A 17,928-nucleotide genomic window follows, 5' to 3' on the forward strand; every position below is an offset into this window, starting at 1 on the left:
GTAAGGTCTTAGCTCCTGTTTCTCTCTTTGTGTGCTGGACAGGAAACTCTAAATCTTTCTCTAAACTGAAAGTAGGCAGACAGCGTGAGGAAAGGTGCAACTCGGGCAGAATTTTCAAAAGATAACTTGTCTATATCATGTGATTGAGTTAAAGACAAAGTAAGACATGGAACGTCTGAAAGTGAGCTCTTCAAGGGAAAAAAGTACTGAACAGATGACAATGAATTATATTTATTCACATGATTTTTGTAGGAACAGCAACAGGGAATCTCAGTCTGGAACTGTATAATACAACTGCAGGCAAACAAAATTTAAAAAATGCATAGGAGATTGCCTCGGTTTTTAAAGCAAGCATAGCCGTTATGCTCCTGACAAGAGGCTTTAAATGGAGATTTTTGAATGTGGGGAAATAAAGCCTGTAGATCAAGAATATTCAAACTATTCTGCATGTACACCATTGTTGTTGTTGAACTAAATGACTATTAGTCCTGGCTTTTGAATATTAATACATGGATGTTTTATTTCATTGATAACTTTTGTAGAACTGAAAGTGCTGAATATTGTTGCATGGAAGACATGTTGAAATGTTTCCCAGATTTTTTTCTTTCATTATTATAGAGTACTTCCCTCTGTCATTTTCTGGGTGTTTTTTTATTATGTCTTCATAACTGAGGTCATAGAAAACAAGAGACACTAAAGTCTAGTCAGTAACTCTGAATAGCAGTAAACGATATGGAAAAATTACAAAGTATTAATAAACCATTGTTTAATGTGTAATGATTAATCTATATTAAAATAATTTATAAAGAATGGAAGACATCAGTGACTCAGGAAGTACAGTTCTGATGCAAAACAATGTATTGAATAAAGAGGTAACTGGATCTACAATTGATACTTAAACTTAAAAAGCAAGCACATAACACTGTATAAATAAAATGAAATAAAATTCCTTTAGTAAGTACAAAAAATATTCACCAGTGTTGAATTCTCAAATAATTATAAAAAAAGTTTCATACTAACTGCTTACAGTGTGAAATGATGCTTGAAGAATTTTTTTTATTGCTAAGCATTAAAGAATTTGACAAGAAAATGTTAAATTGAAACATTAGCACTTTGAAGTGTACAGCCCTGTATTGAATAGCACATTGAAAAACAAACTGAACAATATGATCATTCAAGGAAAGTGTGCCTATCAAGAGTGAAACTGAAGCTTTGTTCATAAATTTGTCTACAATGCTTTCAGCTCTGAGAACTTCGGATAATTTATGGTTTAAATATGACATAGCCATTACCTAAGGAATAAATCCTCTTTAACTTCCTTTTTAGGAACAGATACACATTTAAAAAATTGTCTCATTGACAATAACATAAAATAATAGGTTTACAAGGTTAAAAAAGTACCCACTCTATTACTAAATTAAGAGAACTTTCTCAACTTCTCTGTACAAAGAAGCTGTTAATATGGCTTTAAAAATGTGTTCTATGAAGCATTTAATCTCTATAACAATTAAAAAAAGTTAAAATGTGTTCCAGAATTTTATGATTGAGAAAAAGTGTATGCCCTGACACGTCTCAGGTATAAAACCTTCCTCTTCTTACTGTTAACCATGCCAGTCTGATGGAAAGGTTATATGATACATTCAATTCCAAGATCCATCAGTAAAAAAAACATGCTAACATTTATTTTGATTTCATTTCATTTTAGACTGTTGTCAGTAGATATCAGTGAATTTACTTTATCCTGCTTTGCATCACTGTGGAAAAAAAGACCACTCTGGAAATGCATCAAAGCGCTCATCAGTGGTGGCAATGTCTGATCCGAACTGCTGGTGACTTGGTAAGCAGCTCAGATTGCTGTTGTGCATGTCACTGCCGGGCTGCCTCGAACCCTCAAAATTCCCTCCATTGTTGAGTGGCCTGGTACCTGTGTTGCTATAAGGCAAATGCGAATCGGAAGCCAGCAATCCCAGCGCAGAGGTGTTTCCTTGGCCAGCTTGTGGTTCTTGCTTCAGTGAGAACATCGAAGACGAGCTGACGCTGACAAGTATGTCCTCGGTCTCCATGTTATCAGCAACAGGAGCATGTGAGGTAGAGCTCCCGTTTAGGATCTCTGAAGACTGGACGCTGAAGCCCCAGGGGGGCTGACTAGTGGGTGGAATGGGCATGGTTGAGGAGCTGTCAGAGTTGGTGTCCTTCCTGATCATGCAAAGATGCGCTTGGCTATTCTGTGTCTGAGGCTCCAAACACTCCAGGTCCCGGGAAGTCAGGAGGGGAAGGCTGCTGTTGTCTCCAGAGGTGGAGAACGTCGTGCTGTTTTGAACGGAAGACAGCATGCCGCTGCTGTTGGATGGGTTGATCCTAATCGTATCCAGGGAGATGGGAGGGGTAGGCTGTGGCCAGTTGTTGCTCATGGATGTAACCGTGTGTGGTGCCATTATCGACGCAGAGGCAGCAGGTTGGTATACTGTATTATGTAGCTGGTTTTGAGGCATTTGAATTAAATTGGTTGAGTTTATATTCATAAAAATATTGTTGGGTTCTAAAAAAAGACAAAGCAAAAACTGTTACTTAAGCCTCCACATGTGAAGTCAATTTCAGTTGAAGGGCCACCAAGGTATTCCGATACCTCAATGCATAAAAAAAAACCTTTCCATAAATTTTAAAGCTGATGCAGACCCAATTTTTTTTCACAAAAGTTCTGCTAGTCTTTTATTATATGGCTATATGATGCTACTGTAAAAATTTCAGTTTATGTCATCTATACATTTCAGTATGGTTTTCAACAATCAGAATAACTGAATAAACATTACTGATTGAAGGAAGGCAGAAGATTAGAATTATTTTATGTTTCAGTATATTCAAAATTTAATTTTCTTTATCATATAGAGCAAAAGTGCATTTGAACAGATGGGTATGGTAATATAATCTATATACCTACCTTTCTTAATTACTTGAGGCATATTTCTTGGAATGAGTTTGGGTCTCTCCATGTGGCTCATAACTATAAGCAAAGCAAGATTAGATTAGTTTTTGTTCCAGCTAAGGCACAGGTAAGCAACACTGACAATATTGCATGTAACTCTCAGGATTTTGTTCTCTGTTGTTCTACTGTGACTAGTAATTTTTCATATTTTAGTCTAAAGTACTGTATCTTTTCTGGAAGGCTTGATATTCCAGCTATCTTGTGCTTACCAGGAAAACTTGGGAAAGCCTTCATCAAATCCTCTCTCCTCCTCTTTTTCTCTTGACAGCCATAGGGATCTGTAGATTTAACCCAGATAAGAATGTCAGCTTTTTTACATCACAGTAATATAGACACATCTTTGTGAATATGACATTTGTTTCATGTGCTTCCACTGCTTAAACACAACATACAAATGTCACCTTGGTAAGAATGTGGAGTTAAATAAATCCTGCAAAGTGTATCCCTCTCATGAGGGTAAAACTAAAGCAGTATATACCAAAATAGTCTTTGCTGACTTGGTTGTGTCTGATTGAAAAACAAACATATACAACAAAGTATAACACAAGAAAGGTTACAAATCAGAAGTGGCCTATTGTGCCCATGGAGGTTGTTTGGTTGCTAATAGCTAATGACAGAAACTGTAGCAGGTGCAGCAACAACACATGTTCATCTAGGCCTTTGGCATAACAATACCATATGTTTTTTGTGTTAAATAACATTTTTTATTCCATTTACTACACTTTAACCATCGAACTACTCTATCCTGGGAAAACTCACTGTACAAGAAAAAAAGGTTTGCATATATTCTTCATTTGCAGGAACAAGAAACCTTTGAAAGTCAGTAACTTGTTTTGTTTCATTATGAACCCTTTCTTTTCTACATCAAAGACTCTGTCTCTCCAGCAACAAAGGATGTTTTCTGGTTGATATTCTCCCTGAGAACAGTATTCCTCAACCTTTTCCCCAAAGTGTGACAGGGAAAGGAGTATGTCTCTGAAACTGTGAAAACTTTGAAAAGTTTTAATCTGAACTGGGAATTACTTCAAAGGAATGAGTGTTCCAGGCAAAATCAGCATTGTTATCAAGCTGTTGTACTGAAACGTAGATGGCAACATATTTCACTGAAAGTGGTGAGTTTTATCTCCGTTAATAACAAGTTTCTGACCCAGTCTTATCTGCTGGCTTTGTGATCACAAGGTATGCATTACCTTTGTCATCGGGAAGGTATCTGAATTCCATGGGCTCGCTGACCTCCTGGTCTGAGGGTCTACGAAGCTGCATCATCACAGACACTGGAGCCGTGATGTTGGTGTTGTAAAAAGGAGGCGTTTTGAAGACAATTGCAACTTGTCTGTGGACATCCGCCTGGGAAAAGGACCCCTTTGCCTCCCAGCCTTGTGTGAAAAAGCGAACTTCAATGTCATCTGCAGAAAAAAAGAACAAAACAAACATCAGAAACTGTACAGTGGTACACTTTTAGTTCATACTGCTGGGATCACAAGTAAGGGAGGAAGTGGGATTAAACAGAAAAGGGAAATTCAAGTAGAGACCTATAACTTGCTTAGAAAAATACAATGTAGCCTTCATACAATACAGTAACCTATCTGGGGCATTGGTTTATAAATATAGATTTGAAAGGTCCAGGAAATTCTCTACCTCAGCCATCTAAAAGCTGCATGCCCAGAACAAATTGTTGGCTCCAAAAAATAAAAACTCTTGCACAATTGTGATTTTCAAGATGTCTGTGTTACAACACACTTTCACTGTTTCTCATTGCATTTTCTTCAGTGTGTTTGAAATCATGGTGCCATTGTTGCTGTGCATTCTGCACCAATTCTGAAAGTGCACCAGGACCACATCTGAAATAAAACCCACCGTGTAACTGAAATGCGCAGCACAAGCAGTTCCTGATGAAAGCCAGTGCAGAGACTTTTGTTATACTTCCACTTGAAAGAGAAAATGTGAAAAATAAATGACTGGCCCTGTACCTTTTTGAACTTTATCACAAAGCAGGAATATCTCATCTCCTCCCTTCACGCTGCCATTATTCTTGTTAACGCGGCAGATCCGCAGTTCGGCTGTATTGGGAGCCCCTGAAAAAAAGCGAAATCCGCACTATTAACAACACCAAAATAAGAACTTAAACCTTTCACTCATTCTCACAAAAGTAGACAACCCATTTCTGCCTAGGACTGAAGAAATACTTTCAATTTCTGCCTTTTAGCAGATGTGCAGACCTCACGGTATTTCGCCTTTGGTAGATTTTAACCTCCTTTATCAGTGTTCTTAAATCTTATCTTGAAGATTACTGTTAAGTTTTTATATTTAATTATATTGATTGTGTCTAATTATTCAATCATTCAATCAAATTTAATATCTGTAATATTACCTACCACCTGTCCTTTTTATGAAAACAAAAAAGGCAAAATACAGGACCTTAAATCAAAAGCAGACATTTGCAAGAAAAGGAAGTGGCTATCTGCATTGGTATCTTTCAGCATACTGATGTGGAAGCTCTGTAACTTCCTCTTTTTCAGCTGTGTGTGTGTGAGAGAGAGAAAAGTAAAATCATTCAGCCACAAAGGCAGTTCCCCTTATGCTACAGTCAAGCTATATTCATGTGAAGGCTGACCTTTTCTTCCATCGCCCTCATCACTGTTATCATGGGTTAGAAAGAAAGGTGTATCCTGCAGCTTCATTTGTGACGAAAGAGTGTTTATTTACACCTCTGCTGCTCTCGCTTCGAGTCTTAGTATTGGCGCAGCGTGTCCTCCTCCGCTCAGCCACCCACATATCCACACCCCCACACAGCAAGGTACATAGGCTTCTCCACAGTCCCTTTTCAATACCTAATGCATTATTTTTGCCTTGTAACACATTTGCAGAGCCAACAGAAAACCAAAGTGTACTGGTGTTAAAAATCAACACAAGAGGTGGTTGCACCGATGAGTTATCACTATACACTTTTAAGAGGTGACATGTTCCGGACTGATGCACTAAATACCACATTTTGGGTATTCAGTGCATCAGTTTGAAAATTTTTACTTGTGAAAATAACGATTCTCACTATTATTGACAGATTTTACTGAATTATAAAAATATGAATCATTTGTTCCTTGTGTTTGGGTATGATGTCAATTTTTCCTTGTTTAAAGCAGTCAGTTCAAATGCTTAATTATTTTTCATTTTAATGGCACAGCAACTACAGAGCGAGACATAGCTGTCAAAATATTTTTTTGAACTAACAAGGTTTATTTCAGGTAGAAACAGAAATACCTGAAAATGCTTTTTTTTTTGCTTCACCCAAATAAAAAAATGCATCAGGTTTAGAATACCAGGCTTGCATTGGAAGTACAATTTATTTTCCATCCAAACTAGCTACATCAATCTCTAAGAATCCAAAAGTCTCGCCAGATTGCCAGTGCAATAAGAATGAGGTCATTACTTTTCTTCCTACGTATTCCACAGCAGACTGAATATGACTGTTTTACATCAACTTCAAAGAAAGGTTTCAGACGAAATGTAATGTTTTTCTTTTTAACTGGTCAGGTAACCCACGCAGCAGCTACAACTAATCTAATTCAACTGATTCTACAGAAACGGTAATTTGTTGGGCTATCTTGCCCACTTCCAGGATGTTCTTCACAGAACCATGCATTTAGCATAAACAGGTATCCGAAAAGCAAGGATTTCCTGTACCATGCATCACTCTAAAAGTGAGACGCTTCACGTAATTCGTTACGTTATCATCATGTAGACATCACTGAGACTGCCCTGCGTCTGTGAGGAACGGAGTCAGAGCTGTTGGTTGGATCTTGAAAAAAACAAATGTCAACTAAAAGCAATGCATTACTATTTACAAAGCAAAAGGAACTGTGAGTGTATTTTTGCGTTTAAAACATCAGCTTCTTCAAAGCGGTGAGCTGGCAGCCTTATAGGCGTTCTTCGTTTCATCAGATCTCCGTATGCCACATTGTCCTTCACAGGTAAGGCATCTCATGGTCTCTGCATTGACCAAATTTCATTACTAGCTTCAAAATTCAGAAAGTATTTAATGCAACCATTCCCCAAAATACTTCACTGTCTTAAGTGAGCACTTCAACGTGCCATAGCAGCTTTGTAATCGTGTAAAACTAGCATGGGGTGTTCGTTCGATTTGTACATATTCACTGTAGGAGTGCCTTATGAGCCACCGTATGGCCTGGTTTAAAGGAAGACAAATTGTATTAATTAATTAGATTACCCCCCCACCCCCCACCATATAGCTGTGGAAACCAAGGACACACACAAGAAATGTCATAAATGTACATGTTAAGGAAGAAACTGTTCTGACGGTTCCATGACTTCTGTAGAAAATGAAGGTCTTAAGGAATGTTGTCACTCACTGTTGTCATAGATGGGGTTGGAGACAATGGGCGGTAATGCCCTGGTGTAATGGCCACATTCATCTTGCAGGAAGACCTGGAAGCAGAGCCTCACCACATTCAGGTCATATTCCTCTGTATGTAGTAGCTGATCCCTCGGAACTATACACAGGAAGGAAAGAAAACTTAGAAGAGCTGGTGAGGGACCCAGGAATGACATCATTCACAATATAGTAAATTATGAAGAGGGAACTTCACAAAAAACATCAGAAACAGAGGGACTTCAACCACCACGATGAATTCCTTTTGATCATTCCACTTTGTGAGAGAGGAAGACTACATTTCTACTCCTAAACCTTTTCACTGATAACCCCCCCACCAAAAAAAAACGGATTTCATCTTGCAAATGTGTCTCTCTGTGTCTGTACTGTATACAGCCAATTATGCATAGTGCCTTTTCAATTTGAACACTTAGTTGCATGTGTTGTTAAATAAACCTCTAGTATGACATTATATTATAAAACAGTAAGTGCAGTGTTAAAAATAAAAAGTATAATCAATATCGTCAATTCCTACCTTATATTTTGTTAGTCTGTTTAAATATAAGAAAACTGTCTTGTCCTGGGCTCAGCCTCTGTGATTTGAAAAGGCCTAATAGATTTGCTCTGGGTATTAAACACACAAGCTCAGACCTAAATCAGGAAATGAAAGTGCACAGGAACAAGTTTCTGTGTCAGCCGCCAAGATGGGACGAGGTGACAGAGGAGGATATTGATGCAGAAACCCAACTTGCTCAACGAGTACTCAGCCTATCAGAATTTAGATTTAAAACACTGGATTGGTGAAACACAAAGACTGTACCACTACTAATAATTGCTTGTAAATAGTTCTGGGGAGATTATATAATTCCTCATATACAATTTACTGCTCAGATTAATGCATGCATCTCTGCTAAACATGTGTAGACTCTATATATGTGTCTGCAGTGCCCTCACACATAACACATATGCAATAAAGCACATTAACCGCAATCTTAAAAGCTTCAGGAGGTCCTGGCTTAACGTACCACAAATTTATGAATTTAGCCAACCTCCACCTACAAATGTTTATGACATCAAACTCCAGAGATGTCAGACCCGCATTAGAATGGGAGACGAAGCATTCATAGTCGAAATGACACTTCTGGAGGAAGATAAGGTCAAAACACCTCTCTACTTTTAAAAACGTAAAACCTTTATCACAGCAGCCCCAGACTCTGACCCTCCACACCACACTTGTGAGTGGGCGAGTGGTGTCACTCCCTCCTGCTTGATGAACACACGCACTTCAGTGCCTCTTATGACTAATACAATCATTACATTCATTTTTTTTTCCATTTCAAACTCAATGGCAAACCCCATTGGGTGGAAGCATTAGAAAGAGTCAAACAAATTAGGCCTTTAAATTTTTAAAAATTAAAGACACTATAAAGAAATAGAAGTACATTAGCCTTCATTCTCACACTGTTATTTTATTGAAATAGTAAGCTGAAAAGGATAGTTCTTTTAATGGTATTTAGACGATATTGGTTCTGCTTTGACCATTAATTGTGCAAGAGTTCTTAGCACAAGACAATTGAGTTAATATTTATAATTCAGTAACAGAGTCTTATTTGTCTTAATTCAAGGAGTAGATGTTAACTGCTACCATATGGCTGTGCTCACATTAATGTTTCCTTTTGGAAATGTGAAAAACGTTTATAACATATAGATGGAACTTATGCTGTGCTGTAGTGTGAAGAGAACGGAAAGTTTCTTTTAGCTTATGTGCACATTTTCACAAACCTACAATTTTTTTCAAAAAAAAAACTTAAGTAGGAGATATTAAGATATCTCCTGCCTTGCCTCTTACTGAAAAAAGGAGAACTTTATTAAGCTTTTTAAATAACACTTCACTTCTTGTTAATGTTTAGATATACTACTGCAAAGCCTGATTAACTTTGTAAAAGTAAAAGTAAAAGAAACACGCTTTCAGGAAACTGAGAATATAAAATTAATTTCTTGAATTTCTTCAAAACAAAAATAAAAGTATCTGTATGACAAGGTACAAGAACTATATTTAAATATTTAGAAACTTGTGGGTTTAACCTCTCCAGTAATTAAACACTACTTTCTTTCAAGATTTTAAGTCCACAAAACAGATTCCAGAGAACTTTTTCTGTAGATCCAATTTGATGGCAGGTTTGTTCAGGTTTTATGTGGCTGTTGAACGTTCCTGATTCTGGAATTAGGGTATTTTAATTACATTAATAATGTGAATAAATTTGTATCACTAAAAACTAGAAAGAAATCAGATGAGACTCCGAAAACAGATGTTTCTGGTAACATATGGCACTATGTTTTATACAATATTTAAGGTTCACCAGAAAGTTAAGTCATGGCACTAAGCATAATACAGCTTCCTCTTTGAAGTGTTGTGTATTTTAAGTTCTCCTGAGTCATGTGATATTTAGCTCAAGGTATGAGTGAGTAACTGCTTGATTATAGAAACATTTTCTTACACTGCTATCTGCTTTTGCTTTCTTTTTAAGACCATGCCAGACTACCATTGTATAAGCAAACCAATGACACCTGACAATACATCAACGAAGATATTGGGAAAGGCTGGAATGCCTGGCCTTTTTCAGACATCAACTCAAAGGCATGGCCTTAAATTGTTAGGTTCTCTGGCGTATTGTGGTGATTTTTCATGCAATGCAGAGAACAAACAGATGACAAAAGTGTGAAACACGCTTCACATGGAAGTAATTATGGCTTTTTAAGAGTGGATTTAGAAAGCAAGAGACAGAAAGATGGGTGCAATATGGGGGAAAACTCCATTAGCTCTCAAGCCACCACTGGATGAAAACACTGTATTATCATTCTGCTGCTTTCTTTTTGTCAAAACACAATCCTGAGGGAAGAGTTCAACACGCAGAGCAAAGGGTGAAGAAATATACAACAGAAGAACAGTTACGTTGTCTTCTGTAATACCACTAGTGAAACATGGCTTAAGAAGTAGAGTAGAAACAATATATGCTCCTCTTTGTGAATGCAATGAAAGAACTTGACCCAAGACTCAGAATTACAGCCTACCACAAAATATAAGATGAAATATAATTTACAAAACAACTGAACAAGAGAGACACATAAGAAAATTATGTGTCTTATACATTGAATTACTGTTGACTATATGTAGCCCTTACCAGAAATATCTGAGGATTTATCGCTTAGTATGAAAAATCACAGCGCCATTCCCATTTGTTAACAGATGGATCAAGGTATGATTTTCTGTTACAGGTGGACTCAAACATATGGACGATCAAAACGAAATCATCCATCCATCCATTTTCTAACCACTTGATCCAATACAGGGTCACAGGGGAGCCAGAGACAACTTTAAATCACATTATTGAAAGAAATCCTCACCTTGAAAAGGATTGATGCCTCTTGTCATTCGCAGCATGATGGCTTCCTTAACTTCTCTCCTCCTTACACACTGGATACCCAGATTCTGGAATCTGTCATTTAGGTTAACCAAGATTATAGACACAAGCTGTAGATTTACTGAACCATAATGGAAACTGGCTGTACTGCACTGTTCACAATTATATGTTGGAACTGGTTTTTTTTCCAGATTTCACAGGGCTGACACTGCAGGACCATAACATCAAACATCAAACCATGGAGATCATATTAAACTCAATAACAGGTAGTTTGCATATGACTAGATTATGGTCTTTACCAGGGGATTCCCCAGATCATTTCCCACATGGGAAAAAAAAAACATTCATCTTGGTAAAACTGGGAAGCAAACACTGATGTGTGGGTGGATGATGAAATCGATGGAGTCTACTAAGGCATTCTGTCACTATCCCTTTAAGTGCATTTCATCACTCTAGATACCACAGTATGCTATTACACCACTCTAAGAATATAACACTGAGTAGAGAAGTCACTGCATAGAACAATAAAAAGTTCAGGAAGGATAAAAAACTAATTTCTTATACTTATAAAAACAATTAGACATGTATTACTCCTAGAGGGATTTCCAAATGAATACCTTATAAAAAAAGCACAGTGACTAGGAAAGTCAACTGATCTCAACTAAACTGATCAATTATTAAGAAAAATTGTATGTTATCCATTGTAAGCTTCACTGGCTTATGTTTCACATGAGCACAACCAGCTTCTGATGTTCTAAATCTGAATTGTAGGACCATCTGGCAATTATTGCTTATTCCAACGATAGGTCATAAGCCTGTAATGACAAAATGAGTGTAACTTACGCTATAACTCTTCGCTCTGGACCAAACTCTGCTTCATAGTATCCATCTTTGCAATCTTTCCCAACCAGGTCATGTGGATGAGGCCTGTAGGGCTCGTTTTTTGTCACTAACGAAACTCGGACTTTGCCTTTTCCGCAGTAATTGAGAATCTAGAAGAGATGAGAGAATAAAACAAAAAATGTTCATTTTAATACCCAAACAACTAGTTGTCAGGCTGAGGGCTGTTTACTGTAGTGTTTTGCAGTTTTTACCCATGATTGTATAATATCTAAACTGGACATTTACTTTGCTTCAATGCAGTCTCACACAATCTGTGCCACTTGTACTCTCAGAGCGTTTCCATTATTTCATTTAGCAGTACTTCACTTCAGTGTTCATTTGTCATGGCAAACCATTGAATATATTTTTAATAGGAGAGCAGTTTAGTTAAAAAAATAATAAACTTTTCTAATAGTACCTTTTCTACTTAATCTTAATGACGAAACTTTACTTTAAATTACTTCCCTGAATCAGAACTTAGAAGCAAGGTGAAAAAATATTTTAGACTCCTTGTTAAGAACACAGTAGCAGATCTTGTTTCCTACTTTCTAGGATCCTGGCAGTAAGCTGCTCTCTCTGGAGACTGGCAGGCAGTTATAAAAGGGCTACGAATTCTCAATGAACTTCACATCCACGCCTGTTACTTACAACTAACTTTATGTGAACACTATTAACTCAGCACAATCCTACCAGCGATGAATAAACATCATAGATATCATAGATTTCACAGAGATATCTTATTTCATAAACTGACAGAAAGGGTAATAAAATGCTCATTACAAACCACAGTGACCAGGACAATCATATCTCCAAGGTCACACTCAAATTACATTAAGTTTTCAATGCATTTATGAACCTGGTTGTGTTGTACATATTTTACATCTCCAAAGTGGACTGTAGAAATTAATGTGTATTTATTAATTGCAGGACTATATGCTATGTGCAAAAAGACTGCGTTTAAAAAAAATGTAAGTTATAAACACGGCCGAGCATCACATTCCCAAGCAAATGCATTCTTTCCTGCTCAAAGAGACACAATTGCACTTCTGGTCACCAATTTATATTTTACTAGTGCCTCCAACACGAGAGTGCTGACAAAAAGCTGTGCTACCCCATTGCCTGGGAGTGACTGATCACAGATCACAATCAATCCGCACTTCCATTGTGAAAGGAGTCTGAAGTCAACGTCTATAATAGTGACTCTTAACTACAACACTTGCCTGTATGCTGGGATAGGATCTGTTGTTGTCGGTGCTGCGTTCACCAGGAATGCTGCCTGCTGATCGTCCTTCGCACTTATATCTAAATCGCATCCCCCTCTGTTTGGGCTCCTCGAATATCTGAGCACAGGGCTCCCCAGCTGAAACACAAACATATGTTAAAAGCAGCCACGAACAATTTGCCTAACTGTACAGCTGATTTACTCTTACCCAAAAAGCCAAACAGATGCACTGAAAACTTTTTTCAGGGTTGTCTCTACATACAGTACCTAGGATTAATCTCGTTAAATTATAAAGTTTAGAAAGTAAGAAATAGATCATTAAAAATAAATAGATTTCCACCTTTTCTGATCTGTAAACTATAATGAAAGAATTCATACCACACAAAAAAACAATTGTTTTCCTCTATTCTCTCTCAAAACAATCATTTGCATCTGAAATTGCCTTAATGGAGAAGATAAATTTACACTTAAAACAGCTTCAATGTCTTGATTAAAGCAGCAAACTAAAATAGTTTTAAGCTCAAAGTGTACGCATAAAGTAAACTAGTCAGAATGTGCAGTTGTCATCTCTGTAAATCTCATACTTTATTAACTTGTACACTATAATGAATTTCAAAAAGGTCAACAGAAGATCACTGCATTCAAATGTGTAACTCAGAGTCTAATGAAAAGACACCAGGAAAGTATCTTTGGGCAAATATGATATAAGATCAAAATTAATATGCCCACAAACCTCTCCAGGCAAACCTAAAGCCATGATCTCACTCATGAGATTCTTCAAAGACCTACATACTAATTAAAGACTTGATTAAATTTCTGTGACTCAGCTGGAACACAGTCAAGTAGTAATAACCATTTAGATATGATATCCTGAATGATAAAGTCTGTTTCATGCCTCAAACTCGAAATGAACAGAATATTTCAGCACTGCTCGGATGTCTAAAGAAGTATTTATACTTTTTTACCTCCGTGCAGGTAGTAGCATACTGTAGGTCTCATAAGTTCCCCCTTAACCAACTGCACTGACTGCTTTAACTTAAACAGGAAGTACATAATCCATGTGAATTCATACTGATTGCTTACAACACCAGTGAGGAGGAAATTACATGACATTTCCTGACATGTTGAACAACAAAAAATAACTTCTGGGATCTAATGACAAAAATTTGAGAAATCTGATATTTGAGAAATCCATAACAATAATGAAATTATCAGGTTATGATGTCTCTAAAACAGGGATTTTAACATATCGTGTTAAGAAAGTCTCCATCATTGACACAATTTTACATGAAACGTGTCAGAAACTATCTAGCAGATTTCCTTGTCTTCACACTTTCCTTTTGCTTCATGACACCTTAGGTTAAATTTAAAAAAAAAGCCTAAATCAATCTTGGTATTTACTTCATTTTTTTTTTACAAAGTCACCCAGCGGGGTTTTCTTTATTCTGATTCAAAAATTAAGTTACACATTTGCCTTTCAAATCTGCCGGGCTCACACCTCCTCCACTCATAGCAGAGCGATGAGTAATGGAGTGATGGAACTCACATAAATTACTGCCCCCACAGCAAGATTATGGGGTTTAACAAACTGTGAAAGTGCATTAAGAAAACTGTAGTCCATTGTTGTTGTACAGTGGCACATTACTGAACCTTACCTAAAACATGGGGATTCCTGGTCATCGAAACCACAGGCGGTAGTACTGAAAAAAGTTAGGAAACAGAACAACATAAACTATAGCTCTATGGCAGCATTACTCATGTTAGAAACGACATACTGTAGCATGACAATTCCACTCACACAAAGCAATAGCACTTCAACAAGCTGGTTTTCAGGTTGTCTTTACAACAGCTGAAAATTGCAATATCTTTCACCTTGATTCATCTACTGTACATCTCCATGAAAAGGTCAGTGAGCCACCAACGAACTTTTTACAGTAAAAAGAGCCTATATATCGCATATTAAAAATACTTCTGTTTTGGATGGTTGATTGATTCAGTGAGTCATATATGTAATGTGTCAACAAGGGCACACTGAAGCAAAATTAACATGTGGTATTCTTTAATAGAAACATCATACTGTTTGGGTTTATTAGAATAACAATGGCGATAATGGGTAAAAAGCAATGCCATAACACGAGATAAACGGATTTATGGCAGCAATGTAAGAACTTCGTACTGCGGCTGTACAAACAGAGCACTACATCACGCCTCTACGTAAAATATACAGGGCGAAGTATAAAACACAAACACGCACGCACTCCTACATACATACACACGTCCATGGCCCCACGCAAGTACCCGACCGCACGGGCGCTTCTGCAAACACTGAATGACTTGTAATACATTGAGGCTAGAACCCCCGGTTACCAACCATTGCACACTGGTTTGCATTCGTACTGTAAACCCGTTAAGATCTTCACAAAAAGTCCTGCTGTGACAGCGCAGTTAGGCGCACACCGCTACCAGCGCTTTAAGGCACCAGAAGTCAATGCAACACTCGGGCGCACTGGCGAATAGGGAAGCAGTGCTCTAAATCTATGCTTTCGCCTGGCTCTTAGCTGTGTGTGACACTGAACTACAGTGAGTAAAGCGACGATCAAGGTTGTGTACAATACATGTTGCTTTTTTTTTTTTGCTTCACGTTCAAAAACAAAAGTAATCAAAACGTATCACATGAATAAACGTCAGTCTTATGTCACTGTGAAACCCGAGTCAATGACAAATTCGGAGACTTGGAATTTCATTACTTCCCCAATTATAAGTCCGCCAGATACTGCAACTGGATATAACGAAAGCTTTTCACCGCCATTACCAAACTGATTTTTCGAAATGGCTTTAGTTTAATTTTCTCTAAACGTGGATGACAATTCATAAGAGAAAAGATTTCTTTACATGCATAAATATTCAAAACATTTAGCCTTTCGTTTCTCTGTTCCACCCCCGTCAGCCTACATCATTTTCCTTCCGTATTTATCCGTTTTCGCTTGTGATAAAATAACGTGTTAAAAAAAACGATACTATAGAATTGATCAAACGGATTCAAACTGAAGACACCACTTGTAAATTATTAAACTTAATGTGATTAACTTATTTAATTGAATGTAGTCAGAAATATGTAACTTTTTTCAATTATAAACAGCATACTAAATCAAACGTAATTGTAAGTTAGACAACTTACTTAGACTTTTTAATAGTGTCCACATACAGAGCGACGTTCAAGATTAAATTGATTTGACAGTAAAACATTACATCGTCTCTCGACAAAGCAGGAAGGCGTGACTATTTGAAAAGCTAATCAAGCTACGATTGTTTTTGGATTTTCCGCATATAATTCAGCTATCACGCTGTTTGTAAAATCTGCTAAAGTAGTGAAAAACGACCTTATAAACTAAAAAACAACAACCTCGAGACCAAAATTTAAATTCATGACTAACGTCAATCATATTACCATGCTACCTCAAACGGGGAAAGTTATTTAAGTAACAGCAATGTACTAATGATGAAGTCTGACATATTAAAGTATATACAGTAACTAACACTAGGATCTACCAGTTTAATTTCGGTGTTCCATTATATTAAACTGTTTTCCCAATGGAAAAAAAAAACAAGACCGAAAGCTTTCCGAAAGCCGAGCGAAACTGATTTCGTTGTTAGTTACAAACTTGTTGTTTACAATTTAAAAAAAAAATGTAACTCACCGTTCATTCTTCGAACCCCTTTATGAGATATGGTATTTAATTGGCAAGTCTTGACTGAAACTCGGAACTGGAAGGTTTATGTACTGATTGTGAAAACGATGAAGATATTTTACTCTGGGAATTCCCCAGTACCTCCTCCTTGTAAACTAAGGCCAGCCCCTCAAAGCGGAACAATAAAATGTGAAATATAATCCCATGTATTCAAATATTTGTTTTGCGCGCGCATACACATATATTAGCAGATTTGTGTATAGCCTACATATCACATATCCCCAAAGACCAAAGGTTAGATTAAGTTTCTGTGATTCACTCAGATGTATCAGTATATGCCAGTATTGACATGACACTAATATTATTCACCGCGTAGTAAAATTGCTTGCTACGATAAAACCTCATTATTTGACAACTGTCCGTCTTCTAAACTAATCACTTACTCCACCCACTATGCAGCAATTTTTAAATCCTTACTGAGCGCACACATTTATTACACAAGGTTGAAAACAATTTTCCCGACCGTCTTCAAATAAATATAGCAGGGTTATGTAATTAAAAAAATATATATATTTTTAGGTTGTAATAGGCAATACGTCTGTGGTACGCTCTATTTCATGCTGGGTCATTTCATTCAAAAGCCCTGTTAAAAACTTAATATAAACTTAAAAGAGATCATTAAAATAATTAATCCTGCAGAAGATGTAAGAAGATGTTTGTAAACACAACAGCGGGATTGAATTTAGTAAAAAAAAACAGAAGTGTTGCATGTATTTTCTTCAAGTGAATACGGATAAAAAACGTAGTTTCTGAATATTTTCTGTACATTAAGCAAGAAAAAAGCTTATTGTTGGGGCAAGAGAAACCCCATGAAAAAAATCACCACGCTTTAAAAGCCGCAGTTTTTAATTATCCTGTTTAAAATTGTGGTTTTTTGATATTTCAGTCTAACCTTCAAAGGACACTTATCTCTATTCGACAACTGTATACACGACACAATCAGTTCAATTTCCATCTCTGACGTCAAGAATTAAAGGAGGTTCCAGGTGCTGCCTGCCGGCTTCCGACTTAGCATAGCGAATTCAGCCACCAAAGGCCATACACATTATTAGTATGACTAAGAAACCCCCTGTACAGCAGAAATACGCAAACTCTAGAGAGAAAAAAGGTAAATTGACGAGGGCCGTTAAAGGCTCTGCCTATTTGAAGAACCCTCTACAGTAACCACTATAAATATTTGTACACTTCGTCAAGCCATTAATGGCATTGAACTGACGCATATAACGTTCAGATTCTTTTATTCTGTAAGTTAACCACAGCATCGTAAAAAATATACTTTCTTT

The 17,928-nt window shown here is 37.0% G+C and overlaps 1 protein-coding gene across 2 annotated transcripts; it reads right to left on the reverse strand.

Annotated features, from left to right (window-relative positions):
• Positions 1–215: 215 nt before the first annotated feature.
• On the reverse strand, positions 216–16,757 carry rel (REL proto-oncogene, NF-kB subunit). 2 transcript variants are annotated; one of them, XM_088610061.1, is made up of 11 exons: positions 16,595–16,757; positions 14,552–14,596; positions 12,895–13,034; positions 11,636–11,784; positions 10,776–10,867; positions 7,351–7,491; positions 4,954–5,058; positions 4,174–4,389; positions 3,193–3,261; positions 2,939–3,001; positions 216–2,539 (listed from the first exon to the last, which is right to left on the reverse strand). In XM_088610061.1, exons 1-11 carry the CDS (start codon positions 16,599–16,601, stop codon positions 1,752–1,754), a joined length of 1,815 nt encoding a protein of 604 aa, XP_088466187.1. In that variant the 5' UTR covers positions 16,602–16,757; the 3' UTR covers positions 216–1,751. The 2 variants fall into 2 exon arrangements, with proteins under 2 accessions (XP_088466187.1, XP_088466188.1); XM_088610062.1 differs by lacking the exon at positions 16,595–16,757 and adding an exon at positions 15,268–15,459.
• Positions 16,758–17,928: the final 1,171 nt, after the last annotated feature.

This window comes from Lepisosteus platostomus, chromosome 17, assembly GCF_059453375.1.
Source record: "Lepisosteus platostomus isolate fLepPlt1 chromosome 17, fLepPlt1.hap1, whole genome shotgun sequence".
Lineage (NCBI taxonomy): Eukaryota > Metazoa > Chordata > Actinopteri > Semionotiformes > Lepisosteidae > Lepisosteus > Lepisosteus platostomus.